We start from the raw sequence: 16094 nt of genomic DNA on the forward strand, positions 1-16094 counted from the left end.
AATCAACAGGAAAAAATAACAATCCTGAGCATGTATGTACTTCACAATTAAACTGGAAGTATATTATGTAAAATTGACAGAGCTAGCAAGAAAAACAGATAAATCCACAATCAATGAAAATAATTAATATACGTCTCAGAAACTGACAGATCAAGCAGTCCAAGAGTTATAAGGACATGTTAGATCTGAACAGCATAATGAATAATCTTGATTTAATACACATAGAGAATGATGCACCGTACAATTAAGGAATGCACATTCTTTTCAAGTACATGTCAAAATTTTATAAAAATTAGTTCTGTAAGAGTCTCAGATTCAAGCCTTAAATATCAAAGAACCAGTCTCTTACATGACACAATATGATACAATGAGATTCAATTAGAAATCAGTAAAATTATGGCCAATAACCAATATACATTTGTAAATTAAAAGCAATTTAGTAACAATCTCATTTCCAGAGGTTTTCAGTCTGTTAAATGAAATGTATAGGAGGCCTTGTTTTGGACTAAGTTCCTGCACTAGGTCCCAAAAGACCAGACTAAAAATCAAAATGGAGTCACCCTTGCTAAATTCCACATCACTTAGGCTGTGGTCTGACCTTCCAAGAAGTCAGGAGAAAGATTAATAGCCAAATTCTCCGACAGCCAGTTTAAATCTTCAATAGGGCTGGCCAGTTAGCTCAGTTGGTTACAGCATGGTGTTGTAACACCAATGGGATCCCCTTACTGGCCAGCAGCAAAAAAAAAAAATCTTCAATATGTATAATAATGAGTTCTTTCTTTAATCCTTACACAAAAGAGATAGCCTGAAGTAACCTGCTGTTATTTTTCTATTTTTCTGTCTTCCTGTCCCCACCTTACAAGAAAAGTAACTCTGAAATGACCAATCCGCTTTTTGTTCTTTCTGTTTTCATTAGCCTTTTTCTGTCTATAAAACCAACCTCCTCTGCTTGGCTCATAGGAACACTTAATCTATTTCGTGGAATAATATGTCGCCTGATTCTGAAATTGCAATAAAGCCAATTGAGTTTTTTTTTTTTAACCTATATCAATTCAAAGTGATAACTGAGATCTTCAACTAAATTTGCTGGAGTTTTGTTCTTTGACAAGTCTAAAACATTTACAGTTCTTCTCATACTCCTTGTCCTATAGTATTACTCCCTTTAGTTTTTATGTCACCTACAGTGGTGATTTCATCTGACCCTTATTTAAAGTTAATCATGAACTTCTTTAGGAAAGGGTCTGTTTAATATCCGTCGTCATCATCTTTTTTTTTTTTTTTTTGGTCAATTCTCCATGTCAGTGGCACCTATCCATGCTTTAAACATTGCTAGTACTCAATGCTGAATTATAGATAGGAGTCCCTCTCCTTAAAATATCCCTATTTTTTATTCAGTCAGATCAAGGAAATACATTAAAATAATGGTTCTCAAAATGTGGTCTATGAGATTCCTAGGGGTTCCTGAGAGTCTTTCCAAGACTTCATAAACTCAAAACTATTTTCACAATAATATTACTTGTTTTTTCCCCCACTGTGTTGACATCTGCACTGATAGTGCAAAAGCAATAGTGGGTCAAATTGGGAGAGCCTTAACACAAATCAATATAGTGGCATCAAAATGTACTAGTAGTTACTGTATTCTTCACCATCAGGAACTCTCAGTAAAAAAAAAAAAGAACGAGTTTCACTTAAGATAGTCCTCAGTAAAGCAGTAAAAATTACTAATTATGCCAACATTGAGTGCATGTCTTTTTAAAATTCTGCATGACAAAATGAGAAATATACATAAAGCAACTTTTGCTACATACCAATACAATGCTGTCTGGGCGAAAGCTCTTGTGTCATTGTTTAAATTGTGAGCTGAACTAGCAGCTTTTCTCATAGAACAACATCTTTACTTGACCAAATGACGGATTAACATACTGTTGTTATTTAAACATAAGTGACCTGGTAAACTTTTTCTTGAAAATGAACAAAGTGGGCCTGTCTCTTTAAGAAAAACAATTGGACAGTATTCATACCCAATGATAAAACCTGAACTTTCAAGGGGCCTGGCCAGTTAGCTCAGTTGGTTAGAGCACAGTGTTATAAACACCACTATCAGCTCAGGGTTCAGATTCCCATAATAGCCAACTGCCCACCCCCCCCCCCGAAATGGTGATACCTGATTCTAAAATACACGAAAATCTGGATGATCTTCATAACTCAGTCAACCAATATTTTCTAAATGACTAAGGCATAATGTTACAAAATCACGCAGGGAGAAACGGTTCATTCAAAGCATAAATGGACCACGGATAAAGTTCATTGATGTGATTTCAGATTACACATTGCAAGCAACATTAAAGAAACTATCACTTCATAAATTTTACCTGCTGCAGTATCAAATAAAATATACCCACAATTATCTGAAAAGGTTACGAAAATATGCCCCCCTTTTCCAACTGCATAAAGCACGTATTTTCTTCAAATACTGTATTTAACCAAAATAACTATCTCAAAAGATTGAATACAGATGCAGGTGTAAGAAACCAGCCACTCAATAAAAAATAAAAAATAAAAAAAACATAATAAAAAATAAATAAATAGAATAAAAATAAAGAGAAACCAGCCACTCTTCTAACTGAATTTTGTTTTGAAACTTATCTTTCATGAAAAATGTTATATGTTAACATATGATGGTTTGTTATTTTTAAATTAATATACCTTTTTTAAAATTCTTAGTTTTAATTTCTAATATGATACATATCAAAATATAACCCGTCCAAACAAGAGCTCTTTGTGATATAATTTCTACGAGGTTAAAAGGAGTTTTGAGTTCAAAAAATCTGAGAATCACTGCATTAAACAAATGGAAGTGTTTCAGCTTAAAGAACTTAACTTGATGTCTGGCTAACTTGTTTGAAGCACAGTATTTAAAAAAATTACAACCCAGGCTTTTATTGTATTTAAAATTCAGTAGAAAATAATTCTCATAATAGCTATGCCACTCAGTTTCTAAATTTTTGGTACAAACATTTACACAATATTTCATGGAGCCTCCAGACTTCAGCATCATCTCTTAGGGATCTATTACACTTTACCTGTCATCGTATCAGGGGCATCGGTGTTACTGCCATGCTGAATGAGTCTGGCTGCAAAGCTGTTTTCATCAAATGAAGTCCCATTTACTACAGGGAGGTCTTCGAAGGGGTTTACAGACTGGTCAGAGGACAAAGTGATGTACTGCACTGCAAGCCACAGAGCTGTACTGCCCTCATGGTCCTTCAGTTCTAAATCTAATCTGAAATAAGGAAGTAATGTGAACAGCAAATATCATCGCCTTCAGACACTGTACTGCCAACAGCCTCATTCTTTTTATACTTTTTGGATGACAAATTTTTATTTTACTTTTACTTTATTAAAACTTATAACACTAAAAGACATTTTTTAAAAAATTATTTTTCACTCACAATCCCACCCTCACAACTGCTTTTTCATTTCTCCATGTTTCCCTACGTACTGTTTACACTGCAGCAGCTGATTGAACACATATTCATTCCTGGCCATGATGGACAAGTGTAAAGGAGTCCTGCAGGACAAAAAAAGAGGCATCAATTCAGGACAGGCTCAATTCAGGACTACTCGCAGCAGGAGGTGACTAGAATACTAAGCACAATGACCACCCACAAGAAATTCCACATTTCTGCAACAGTTTTCCAAAACCATGAGCAAATATCAAAACATAAGATATGTTACCATTTATTCAGTGGCCAAAAGGACAAGAATCAGTAAAAGGAAAAGATATAAACTACTCTTCAATTCAATATTGACCTCTTACTGAGTGTGCATATACCAACTTTTTCTAAAACAGCAGTATCTACCATAGGTATGCATACTTTCTATTACCTACCCTCCATCAATTCTGAAAAGAAACTTTTTTCTTCCTCATAATTTTCTGTTATACTCAAACATACTAAAAGAGTAGCAACATGTAAGGATTGATTAAAATGGCAATTAACCTCTCTCCACTGCTTTTATATAGCACTCAAGTTCCCTGATGGAGACTGTTACTATAGAGCACAGTGTCTATGAAGTTATCACCTATCTCAGACAGACTGCCAGAGTTCACTACAGTTGGAGAAAAAAATTGAAGAACCATTACTTAATTACTTTATCCAACGTACATATCCATTTTCTAATTCTGACAACCAAACTTTTTTTTTTTGGCAGCTGGTCAGTACCGGGATAGAACTCTAGACCTTGGTATTATTAGCACCACACTCCAGTTGAGCTAATTGGCCAGCCCCTGGCAACCAAACTTCACAGAAATCTTTTCTTATTTTTGAGAGAGTTTTCAAAGGTATAAAATATAGAACTGCTATGATGATAAGTGGATCCCACCTGTGGTTGGTGATTCAGGTGGCTTAACTTCCCTTCAGAGCCTCCCACACTGCTGTCCCCAAAACAAACAGGTCTTTCTTAGATTCTAAACCACAAGGAATCCTCAACTAAATGTTCCTGGGAAACAACAAAAGGAACACAACAAATACTGTCAAATATGGGAAAGGCTGTGCTATGGAAAAAGGTAGCAAGCTGTGCAGATAAAGAGTTGTCTGAAGTGGGAGTATTTACAAGAAGGTAGAATTGGGTTTACTGTAGAGAATTTTCTAACAATTAGACCTCATAGAAATAAAACAGATTGCTTTGAGTCATCTTACTACTGAGAAAAAAGAAAAAAAGAAACAAACAAACAAACAAAAAAACCAGATTGCTTTGAGATAGAGTGTGCCTCTTCTTCAAACTAACCAAGCAACTCTTAAAAATACTCAAAGAAGGTTCCTTTGGAGGAGTTGGACTAGATGACCGCTTCAGTTCCTTCTAGCATGAAGATTATGGAAATGTTCTCCCCAAATGCCTCTGGCCTTAGTCTTGACACTCATATGCATGGCAAATCAATGTTTGTGACTTCATTGAAAATAAGATAGAATAATGTCAAGCTAAAGAACAATTAAGTCTTTGTATACCAATTACTTGCTGCCACGAAATAATTTTCTGGGAACAGTGCTAAACGCACAGTCTATCTGCTCCCAACTTACCTGCCCTTGCTGTCCTGCATGTTGGGGTTGGCGCCTGCCTGCAAGAGGGCCTCTGCAATCTGCGCCATCTCACACATCACATCTACTGAGTGTTTCTTTGAACTGTACAATGCCACAAGGTGCAACGGTGTCTCCTGGGCACCCAATGTAGCAGCATTGACCAGAGCCCCATTCTTAATGAGGAAAGTGGCAGCAAAGAGATCTCCTTGAAAAGAAATAATAGAAAAAATGGTAACACGTGATGAGACTGAGGGCAAGTTATTCTTTCTGGCGAATGTTTCCTCAAAAGGCAGTAGTCAATAATTGCAGACAAAGAAGAGGGACAACTAGGTGTGTCCGAAGGAACCTCTCAGGACACCTGTAAATGGAAACTCATCATTGAGATCACGGAGCTACATACTCTAATTCAAAAGGCTTTGTTTAATATTTTATTACCTCTTCCTATCTGTCCTGCCTCTTCACATCAATATAGCTTCACTATTTTGAGAATACGAGTCTTCTATCTTTAAAGGCCTCTCTCTGGTCATTACCTCTCAAAAGGGGCTTCCAAGATACCTCCCCAGCACAATTTATCTCTCTCTCCCATTTCCTGACCAGTCTGTACCTAAGCAACACTTACCCCCAACCTGCTGCACTTGCATACAGGTTCCTGTTAAGAGTAAAAGCCCATGTTTGGTTTATTTTCGTATTCTTTTCTTTGTAGTTTTGCAATCTCATTACATACAAACATAACAGTCCTAACAAGAAGTTTACAAATAAATATTTAAACAGAGTATCTGTACACATTATTATTTACAAAAATTTTTACGGTGAATTAACTGGTTGTAAAAACAAAACTTCTTTCTAAATCCCTTCCATAGCATTAACTCTTAGGAAAGAGTATTACAGGTAAAAGAGTGTACCTAGGATTATTAACAAAAACCAAATTAAGACTGAATAACTTACATAAAAATCCATTAATTTTAATAGCTTAATTCACTATCTTTGACTATTCATACTCTGTATGAGGAAAAGAAACTACCCTGACATGTTGACAAAAGGCCAAGTTAAGTTTACTTAATGATATTAAAGGTACACAATTGTAAGCATACTTTGTCAGATACCAGTAAAGAGAAGCTGACTCTAGATTGGTTCCACAAATACATGGTTAGATTCAGAACTAAGCAATCTGATAAGCGGCAATTTAATGTTAAAAATACTTCTGAAAGGGCCAAACCCATGGCTCACTCGGGAGAGTGCGGCGCTGGGAGCGCCAAGGCTGCAGGTTTGAATCCTATGTAGGGATGGCCGGTACGCTCACTGGCTGAGCGCGGTGCAGGTGACACCAAGCCAAGGGTTACGATCCCCTTACCGCTCACACACACACACAAAAATACTTCTGAAAAACCAGTTAAAGTATACTTGTCAGGTTAACTGGGATAATGACCTAGAATAAGCAATTAAGTCTGTTGTACATAGTTTGTTTTAAGATTACTTAACATACAGTCCTCCTTGGATTTACTATACTCACAATTTCAAACATTCAAAAACACTAGCTATACATAAAATTTATGTTTCTTAAGAAAATAAGGCAAGAATGATAAACCATCATAAGATAATGAACAGAGAAACTTCCGGTTATAAATGTTTTGAGGCATTCCACTTAGCTGGGTAGAAGCAATTGTTTCTCTAAGTGACCTCCAGGTGACACCAATTAGCTCATACCTGGAAAGTCTTTCAAGTATTCAGTTAAACAGCTTCCAAATCACACTCATTCTCAACTTTACAATCCACATGTGTGCCTTTGATGGGTGTACATATCTAAGTTATCTCAAGAGCTCATCCAGGAGTCAGAGATAGTTTCTGCAGATTCAGTCTCCATTTCACCAAGGTCTACAGGATGAATTTCTTGCCAATCATGTCTTTTCTCAGCTAGAAGATACCCCAAATGAAGAACAACCTCTCAGTTTGATTTGCTGGTTCCATGATCATTGACTGTACTTCTTAGATTTGTTGGCAGTCTTGGGATGAATGCCAGCATGCTGAAGGTGCTTTCGAACTTTGTTAATATTGATCATAAGCAATAGTGTTCTTTCCACAGTTGGTCTGCTTTTGTCTTTGCATAAGGACATTTCAATCTCTTCCTATTTCTGTTACTACTGTAGATACAGACTGCTTAGAATTACAACTTCTAGCAGTGATTTTTTTCTCTCTTACAAAGTCACTTATGCTAAGTGACCATGGGCCCCTCAGATGCTGATTGGCCCATGACTGATTTTTTTTTTTTTTTTTTAATCCACCACTGTCTTATACAAAACAGGCCCTGAGGAACTGTTTGAGAAGAAAACAAATTGACTGGTCAGGGCTATTGAGTTCCACTTTAACTGACTGGCTCCAATTTCAATCAATTACGACTGCAGGTAACTTAAGACTTCTTTAACCAGTCCCTTCTCCTGAAATATTTTCATTTATTCTGCACCCATATATTTTGGGGAAGGGGAGGAGAAGAGTGCAATCTTTACCAACATCGGTGCAAAGGGCCAAAGCTTAGATTTTTTTTACAACAGGATGTCAGTAAAGCATTGAAAGCAACAGGTAACACGCATATCAGGGGCTAGACTGAGTCAAGCCTTTGCTATTCTTATATACAATATACATAGCAGGGCCCTAATATGTAGTATGAACAAAACCCACATACAGTCAATCCAGGACAGAATATGTTAAAAAAAATACATTAGCAATAGAACAAAATATCCTAGAGAAAGCCACTTACATTCCGGAAATAGAAAGAAAATTTAGAATTATTAGGACAAAGAGCCTTAATGAAAAGTCCAAAATATAAGGTACTCTGGGGGAGGGGGATGATGTGGTTTCATTACCTTTAAGCTTGGCATATATTCCAAACCAAGAGATAAACATATAGTAAAGCTAAAACAAGATAGGTTAAAGAAAAATGTCTAATATACCATACTTACAGAAGATAAACTGGGCAATACTACACACAGAAATAGGGAAAACCTATGAATAGTTGGGTTCAGACAGAAGGCATAATAAAAATCATTATCTTAAGCCCTCTTAAAAGAATCACAAATTTTAGATTAGATTTACTTTACTAATAAGATCTAAAGATAAATGTTTTCTTACTTATACCTATATACAGGTATGTACATGTACATAAATATATGCATTCTACACAAAAAAGCTATTTCGGAATTACTGGAAAATGAAAATTGATGCTGTTTTCCACTGAAAGTCAGCCCACAGTGTTATAGCACCAAGGTCAAGTGTTTGGAGCCCCCTACTGGCCAGCTGCCAAAAAAAAATTAAAAAGTAAGTCGGCCCAGTGGGTATAGAAGCTAAAGGAAAAAGGCAATTGACATCAAAAGAACACAACAAAGGGAGGGAAGAGAAAACACCAAAAGCACCATTTATAAGGTTTCTGTCAATAAAAAAAACTATAATACATTTTAGAAAGAGTTTTATCAAAAATAATTAAAATAAAAACTGGTGCTTAAAAGTTTCAGTTATTTCATCACCACATATACTAACACTGCCAGGTAAATGAGGCATTAGTATAATAATCCACATAAAAATATTACTGACAAAAAAGTTACACTAAAAAAAATCCACATACAATTTTTCTTTCAATGCAACTCCCTCCCTGACAAAGTTTTACCCAGGGAACACCCATTAACCTTCATTACTCAATTAATAAGAACCGTATTTCATGCTTAATAAGAACCATATTTCATGCCACTCCAGTTGATGACATCATTTTCAAATTTACTATAAATAATTGGACAGGGGCATCCTATTTAGGAAACCCATCGATAGATGTTGGTTATTAAGGTAAAAAAAGTACAGGAAGAACTAGATTTCTTACGAAAGCAAGGACCCATCTTCTTGCCCAAATCAGACTACTCAAAGGAGATGGCCTGCCTCTGGCCATATGTCGGCCTCCACTGAACTAACCCTCAGACTCTGACTGCCTATTTCATTCCTCAGACAAGCTGACTGCTGGTATATTTGGTTATAAGGATGATCATTGACTGTTTTGTTTACAGATTCTAATGTGTGTCCAGAACTAGAGCTAAATCTCATATATTAAAGACCTTTATACATATTATAATGAAACTAAAGTAAGATTAACAGTTAAATTTAGGTATATTATTCAATTTAGTTATTTGGGCAGGTCAGACTGACAGCTCAAGTTGAAGGAAGAAAAGTGAAATAAATCCCTACAAGAATTGAATCTGGTTAAGGCACTCCAACACAAGAGCAAGGTAAGAGTCACTGGGTTGAGCCTTCCAGTCAACTGGTAAGTCACTATGCTAGATGCCCCACTAACACTGTCTCTCATTCTCCCAACAACCCCGTAAAGCAGAAATGATTCCCACTTTAGAGATGACGAAAAGACTCAGAGTGGTCAGATGACTTGTCCAAGGCCACAGACTAAATAGATAAATCAGGATTCAAACCACGATACATCCAAGCTCCAAAGTCAGTGCTCTGTCCACTAACCATGCCACACACTCTAAATTTAGCAACAATCAAGTTCATTATACACACGCTGTAATCCACATGCTTGTAGGCAATTGATAAATTCAGAGTGCAAGAATAAATCACCCGAAAATAAGCATCATAAATGTATCACCAATTCTTGGCAATTCTTGTAACTAAGCGATCACCAAAATATTTAATAACTTGTTAGAGATGTTTTTGCATCAAAAATCAGAATTTAACTCCCTGAGAGGAAAGAAACATAATTCTCAGATTTTTTTTTTAGTAACAAGTATATGTTTCCAAAATAAATATCTCAGGTACTAAACAGTGTGGGAAAGAATAATTCCCTATGTGGTGGAAACCTTCCCCACTGAACATACACCCAGTGCTAAGCACCAATGGCTTTGCACAGTGCAGACTGGTGCTTGGGAAAAATGCATTTGCTCTTGACACTGACATACTCTAAGGATTTCCTACCTAAAGGTGAGCAAAATTTTCCTCTCTACCAGTCAGCAAGCTCAACACTCTAACACATAGGTTAGAAAGATATTTATATTAAAACCTTTGCCTAAAAAGTCCAAAGCTACAGCTGCAACAGGACCACATCGTGCAGTACCTACTTTCCACCAACTAGAAGCAACTTGTGAATGGCAAAAGTGGAGCAGAGACAATAACAGTATAATAATGCATAATCAGAAGGGGAAAGTATACATAATTAAGATATGATGAAACCAGTACATCCTGTCTTTGATATCCACGTTTAACCAGAAAAAAGTGGCCATGGGAAAGCACTTCAGTAAAGTCAACTATTCTACAAAATTAAGGCTTTGACATTTTTGAAAGCTTTTATTCCACTGGAACTCTACCTCTACATAGATTCTCACTCTGTCAAAAATGACCATTGGAAAGTAGTCAGGCAGGGACTTAATGAATTAATAAGGCCATTAAAAAAACAAAACAAAATCATAAACTAGTACATTTTTTCCCCTTGAAAAGTTAATTCATTAATTAAAATCTTTTGATCTCAAGTCTATCATTTCCGTATTCGTCCTACTACTGACAATATACTCAAAATATAGCTACAATTTCAAATAACATGCCTAGGACAAAACAAAACTTCATCGCTTTGCCATTATAAAAGTCTAGTCCGCAAAAGTGAAAGCCTTGAACCTAAGAATACATTAAACATTTGTCGATACTTCTGTATCACAGATACAAAAGTAAAGTCTTCCTAGCACAATTCCTGGAAAAAGAGATAACAAATAAACATAGCAATTGCTTATAAGTAAAAGGTACTTCTTCTCAAAGTACCATTTTCTATTTCTAGCCTTTCTACAGGCCAAACTCACAAGGCATAGGCAACAGCTCTTCTGTCCCTCCTCTGACCCAATGATCACAAATTGTAAATCATGTAGCCTGTAAGTACAGACTCAAGAAGGAGTCTTTGGGAATTTCTGGAACAGGGTCAGAGAGTCTTCAAAAATTATTTGGATAAAAATAAAATTGCCTGCAGACAAAAATATAAAATACACTTCTTCCTACCTCTTTGGATTCCTTTATGTAACAAGCTCCAGCCATTCTTGTCTACCATGTCCACGTCAGCTTTATGACTAACCAGTGTGGTGGCAATACTCTCTAGTCGTCGTGAAAGAGCTAGATCTAATGCAAGATCTCCATTATGATCCACTTCATTCAGCTTCCCAGGGAGCTGCATAGATAAGTTTGTATATTAGCACGCAGCCAGTGGAGAGTACAATCTATTTTAATTTCTCCCACCTAAACCCTTAAATATAATCTCTTATACAAATGTCAAATTTTAATGCTGTGACACTGCTTAGTGCCCAAATTCTACTTCACTCACAAACTTCTACCAGGCTTCCTCACATGCTTTCAGGTAGCAGAGATTTAATGGAGATCACAGAACAGACGTAAACAACATGGAAGGCAATGTAAGGACCATGGGGGAAAAGTAGACAGAGTGCTGTAGGGCACAAGCACTAGGGCAGTTTCAGAGAGCTTTACAGAAAACAGCTAATGTTTTCATTAAAGGCTGTGGCTTACCTAATTCCTCCTAGCAGTTTAATGTCTCCCTGCATACTGGACACCCAGGATAAAACATACTTCACTCCCACCTGACAAGAGCAACTGCATTTCTTATAAGGTGGCGTGGTAGGCAAAATAACAGCTCCCCAAAGATGTCCACATCCTAATCCCCAGAACCTATAAATACGTCATCTTTCATGGCAAAAGGTGCTTTGCAGATGTGATTAATGTGAAGGACTTTGAGATTGGTATAGTATCCTGGATTGTTGGAGGGTTCAATCTATCTGATCACATAAGTCCTTAAAGTGAAAGAGGGAAGAATATGTCAGAAAGATGTGGCTTGAGAAGGACTAGATCCGCCATTGCTGGCTTTGAAGATGGAGGCAGGGGACCATGCGCTAAGGAATCTAGCAACCTGTAGAAGTCAGGAGAAACCCTCAGTCGACAGCCAGCAAGGACCAGGGAGCCTTGGTTCTACGACCACAAGAAACTAAATTCTGCCAATAACCCAAAGGAGCAGGAAATGGATTCTCCCCTGCAGCCTCCAGAAAAAAACACGGCCTGCTGAGACCTTGATTTTAGTCTGGTGATGCCTGTACTGGACTTCCAACCTAGAAAACTGTAAGGTAATAAATTTGTGTTGTTTTAAGCTACTAAGTTCATGGTAATTTGTTATAGCAGCAAAAGAAAACTAATACAGATTTTGGTACTTGGAGTTAGGTACCGCTTTAACATCCACTTAAATATGGAAGTGGCTTTGGAGTTGGTCAGTGGGCTAAGGCTGGACGAATTTTGAGGAACATGACAGAAAAAGCCCATACTGCCTTGAACAAACTATTAGTAGAAATATGTACATTAAAGACTGGCAAGTGATGGCTCAGAAGGAAGTGAGGAGCATTACAGAGAAAAGTTAAGTGTATTACAGTTTTGGGAAAAGACACGAAAAAAACAGAAAAAGCAGCTACGGTACCTGTGAATCCATTTCAATTAGATAAAGGAAGACCACATCTTCTCTCTCCACTTTGATAGCTTTATGTAATGGGTATTCCGTCTTGGATTTGATCATTTTGTATAACAACTGAGCACTCATACTACTGAAGTCCTCCTTTCTTAAGTCATCCTAAAGATTAAAAAATACAGTGAGAAGCAAAACAAAGTATTAACAATAACAACAACTGTCATTTATTAAGCCCTTAGAATGTGTCAGGCCCTACTCTAAGGACTTAACATTTCCCAATTCATTTAAGCCTCACAAAAACCCTATGAGGCAGGTACTATTATCATCCCTACTTTTCAGATGAAGTAAGCATAAAGAGGTTACATAACTTACACAAGTTCAGACAGTGAGTAAATGCCGGAGTCAGGATCTGGAACAAAGAGGTCTACCTCCCAAGCCCGCGCTCTTTACCACAGCACTGCTACGCCTCTCAGTGAGACAGTAAAGCACAAGCAACATGGGCACAAGCTGAGCCATGAGGGAGCCCTCCACATGAGATAGAGTCCTCTGCCTCCTAACCCCACAAAGATGGGAATTTCAGAATTAATCAGCACTTCCACAAACAATTCACTCCACTGAGTCCAAGTGGATCTCTACTATTGAAGATTCTATATTTCTACCTAATTTAGCAGAAAGGCTACCACTTTGTGTCAATTTTTTAAAACCCAGTTCTTTTAGACACCTCTTCTGAAATACTAAGACTCTTCTCACAATGTGCTGAATACAAAACAGTTCACAGAAACCAGTTTATAAAACCCAGAACTAGCCCTGATTTTTAAAAAATGTACAGCAAACAACAAAGAAATGTAAAAACTGTTCTTTATGATAAAAACTACCTAAAAAAGGCAAATCTAAACTTAATAATGCTCTCCACTAAATGGAGAAAGCACAGAAAAGCTGTGAAATGCTGCAGCTGGGAACCGCAGGGCCTGCTGGCCCCAAAGTGGCTCCCTGCTCCTGCACTCAGCCACAGCTTCCACAGATGGAGGGTGAAGGCACGTGTCCCTTCCTTCCAAACCTGTCTCTGGACCTGAACTATCTTCTGCCCCTCTACTTTGAAATCAGACTTTCAGAGCTGAAGAGAGTCTCACAGATCATCTAATCCAACTACTTATCCTTCAATTTTTCTAACAAGAGAAAACTAAGTGCCAGAGAGATAACTTTCCAAGGAATAGATCCCAAGCCTGGGTCTTCTGAGTTTGTCCCCTTGCCTCAATCTCTCACTCACCCAGTGACTTGCAATAATTTCTGCACAGTAGTTCATCAGTGTGCTGGCATTCAGCTCCTCCGCAGTCTGATAGAAGCGAATACAGTTCCTGACATTCACCAGAGACATAACACCCTTCTCACATCTGTAAGAGAATATCAACAATGAACAGTATTATTAGGACAAATACAAGTATATTCATAAATAAACAAACCAAAGCAATAATCTGTGTACTAGCTGGCTATGTCCAATAACTCTAAGGTGTAAGGTTAAGCAAAGTAGTTATGAATAAATTACAGCTAGGCTCTCACATCTTACTATTATTATTATTTTATAAGCACATCTGAATGACTCGTTTTATTGGAGAAAGGGACGTGGAGTTAACAGTGTGAAGAGAGCTGGGACCCGAGGTTGGGAAGAACACCCTCCCTTCCCCATACATGCCTACTTCCCCAAATAAAAAATAACCAACTATGGGGAGTTGCAGAGACAGAGACTGAGGGGCAGGGGAAGGAGACATGGAACTTGAGGGCAACAGTGAAGAGGCTGTGGGTGTGCTGGGAGTCTTTGCATCTTCCACATAGGTATGTATAAATATATATACAGATAGTTTTCTTTTCCCCCTTTCTTGGGCTCCCATATTTTAAAAGTACTAGAATTTCATTATGCTATTACATTGCTCAGGTCTGGTCAGAATCAAAATAACCTGCAAATAAACTTAAGTATAATACCCCAACTGCCTTAAAAGTATTCATATGAAATTTGCTGATCATATACACAGGTAGTTGTAAAATCAAATATGCAATGGATCCACTTCAGTCCTTTGATATTTAATAAGATGGGACACACCTGCTGTTCCCACTAACAAAATTCCTTTATGCAAACAGTGTGGCTTAGAAATAGTTTCAAATATGAGGCTCCATGCCTCAATAAATTAACATCTCCTTAAAAATCCTCCAAAAAAATGAATTTGTATGATATGTGAATTCTAACTCAATAAAACGGTTTTTAAAAGTCCACCCAAAATATCTATAATGTATACAAACAACTGAGTTAAGAGTCAAATCAGTATGTCAGGACAGAAAAACTGGTTACTACAGTTGTCCCCATAAAGCCAAGTAACAACAAGAAGACTCTTTCAGAATCACTAATAAGAGAACATCAACTACGTCAAGGAAGAAAGAGCTGCACACAGGCAAACAGGCTTCTGGAAGCACAAAGCAGGCACCACATCACAGCCTAGAAAGACCCAGGCTTCCACTACCCCAAGTTCCTAGAAATCTCACTAAGCCTCCCATGGAACCAGACCTATGGGGGAAGGAAGCCATGGCACGGTCCTTCAGCTCCTTTCCCTCCACATCTCCCTTACAAATCAGGTTCACTTCCAAGGACTGCCACAGAGGCCTAGAATGGTTTCAGGGGTATTTCCTGACATCCCACCTTTGCTTCTCCTGTCCCACAACCCCCACAAAGACTCTTTTCTAATCATAAATACAGAATATTGTAGAAAGAGCAAAATGAACTGTGAGGTAAGAAAGACCTGAGTTGAGATCCAATGAATTTTAGCAGCCAGATTACTTTAGCTCTGTGCCCACTTCCTCCTCTGTAAATTAGAAAAGATACTCTATTTCAGAGGTTTGGGGAATCTGTGTGCTTTTCAAGATGAAGGAACACTAGATACATTTAGCACAGTCATGATGTACATAACAGCTATGCTAGTAAGTTTGTCAGCACCACGCTCACCCAGTGAGCAAACCGGCCATCCCTATATGGGATCCGAACCCGCGGCCTCGGCGCTCCCAGCGCCACACTCTCCCGAGTGAGCCACGGGCTCAGCCCTTATGCTAGTAAGTTTGAGGTCCCTCTCTTAGTCCTTCCATTATCTTAGTCCTTCCATTCTCTAAAATTCCTTTACTAAAGGAAAATAGAAAAAGTGTAAAAGGAATTCACATAATAACTAATATTAATGGGTTTGAGTACTATTATAAATAAGCATAACTGGCAAGAAGATAATTCCCAATCCTAACAGGTAAGCTTTAGGTAGCAGAATCGGAAAAAGACCATGGAAGTAGGAGATGGGGGAAGAAAGGACCATGAGAAAGACCTGGGAAGAACTGAAGAACAAACTTTCAAAACCTTACAAATGATGGGCTGGCTGGTTAGCTCAGTTGGTTAGAGAGTGGTGCTGATAACACCAAGCAAGGTTCAGGGTTCAAACACTATACTGGCCAGCTACCAAACAACAACAATAAAAACATAAAAATCTTACAAATGAAACCTTATACTA

General features: G+C 37.6%; 1 protein-coding gene and 1 pseudogene across 2 annotated transcripts in view; both read right to left on the reverse strand.

Annotated features, from left to right (window-relative positions):
- ANKFY1 (ankyrin repeat and FYVE domain containing 1) overlaps positions 1–16094 on the reverse strand; it is a 106411-nt gene that overhangs the window by 30771 nt on the left and 59546 nt on the right. For both annotated transcript variants that reach the window (XR_010024565.1, XM_063109127.1), the window contains exons 5-10: positions 13829–13952; positions 12574–12723; positions 11103–11268; positions 5079–5283; positions 3503–3571; positions 3084–3283 (exon numbers count right to left, since the gene is read on the reverse strand). Coding sequence is in view for 1 of the 2 variants with exons in the window: in XM_063109127.1 (XP_062965197.1) it covers positions 3084–3283; positions 3503–3571; positions 5079–5283; positions 11103–11268; positions 12574–12723; positions 13829–13952 (914 nt within the window). In the remaining variant the exon portion in view is untranslated. The remainder of the gene's footprint in view (positions 1–3083; positions 3284–3502; positions 3572–5078; positions 5284–11102; positions 11269–12573; positions 12724–13828; positions 13953–16094) is intronic.
- LOC134389524 (histone RNA hairpin-binding protein-like) lies at positions 6772–7585 on the reverse strand (annotated as a pseudogene).

This window comes from Cynocephalus volans, chromosome 10 (genome assembly GCF_027409185.1).
Source record: "Cynocephalus volans isolate mCynVol1 chromosome 10, mCynVol1.pri, whole genome shotgun sequence".
In the NCBI taxonomy this organism is placed as follows: domain Eukaryota; kingdom Metazoa; phylum Chordata; class Mammalia; order Dermoptera; family Cynocephalidae; genus Cynocephalus; species Cynocephalus volans.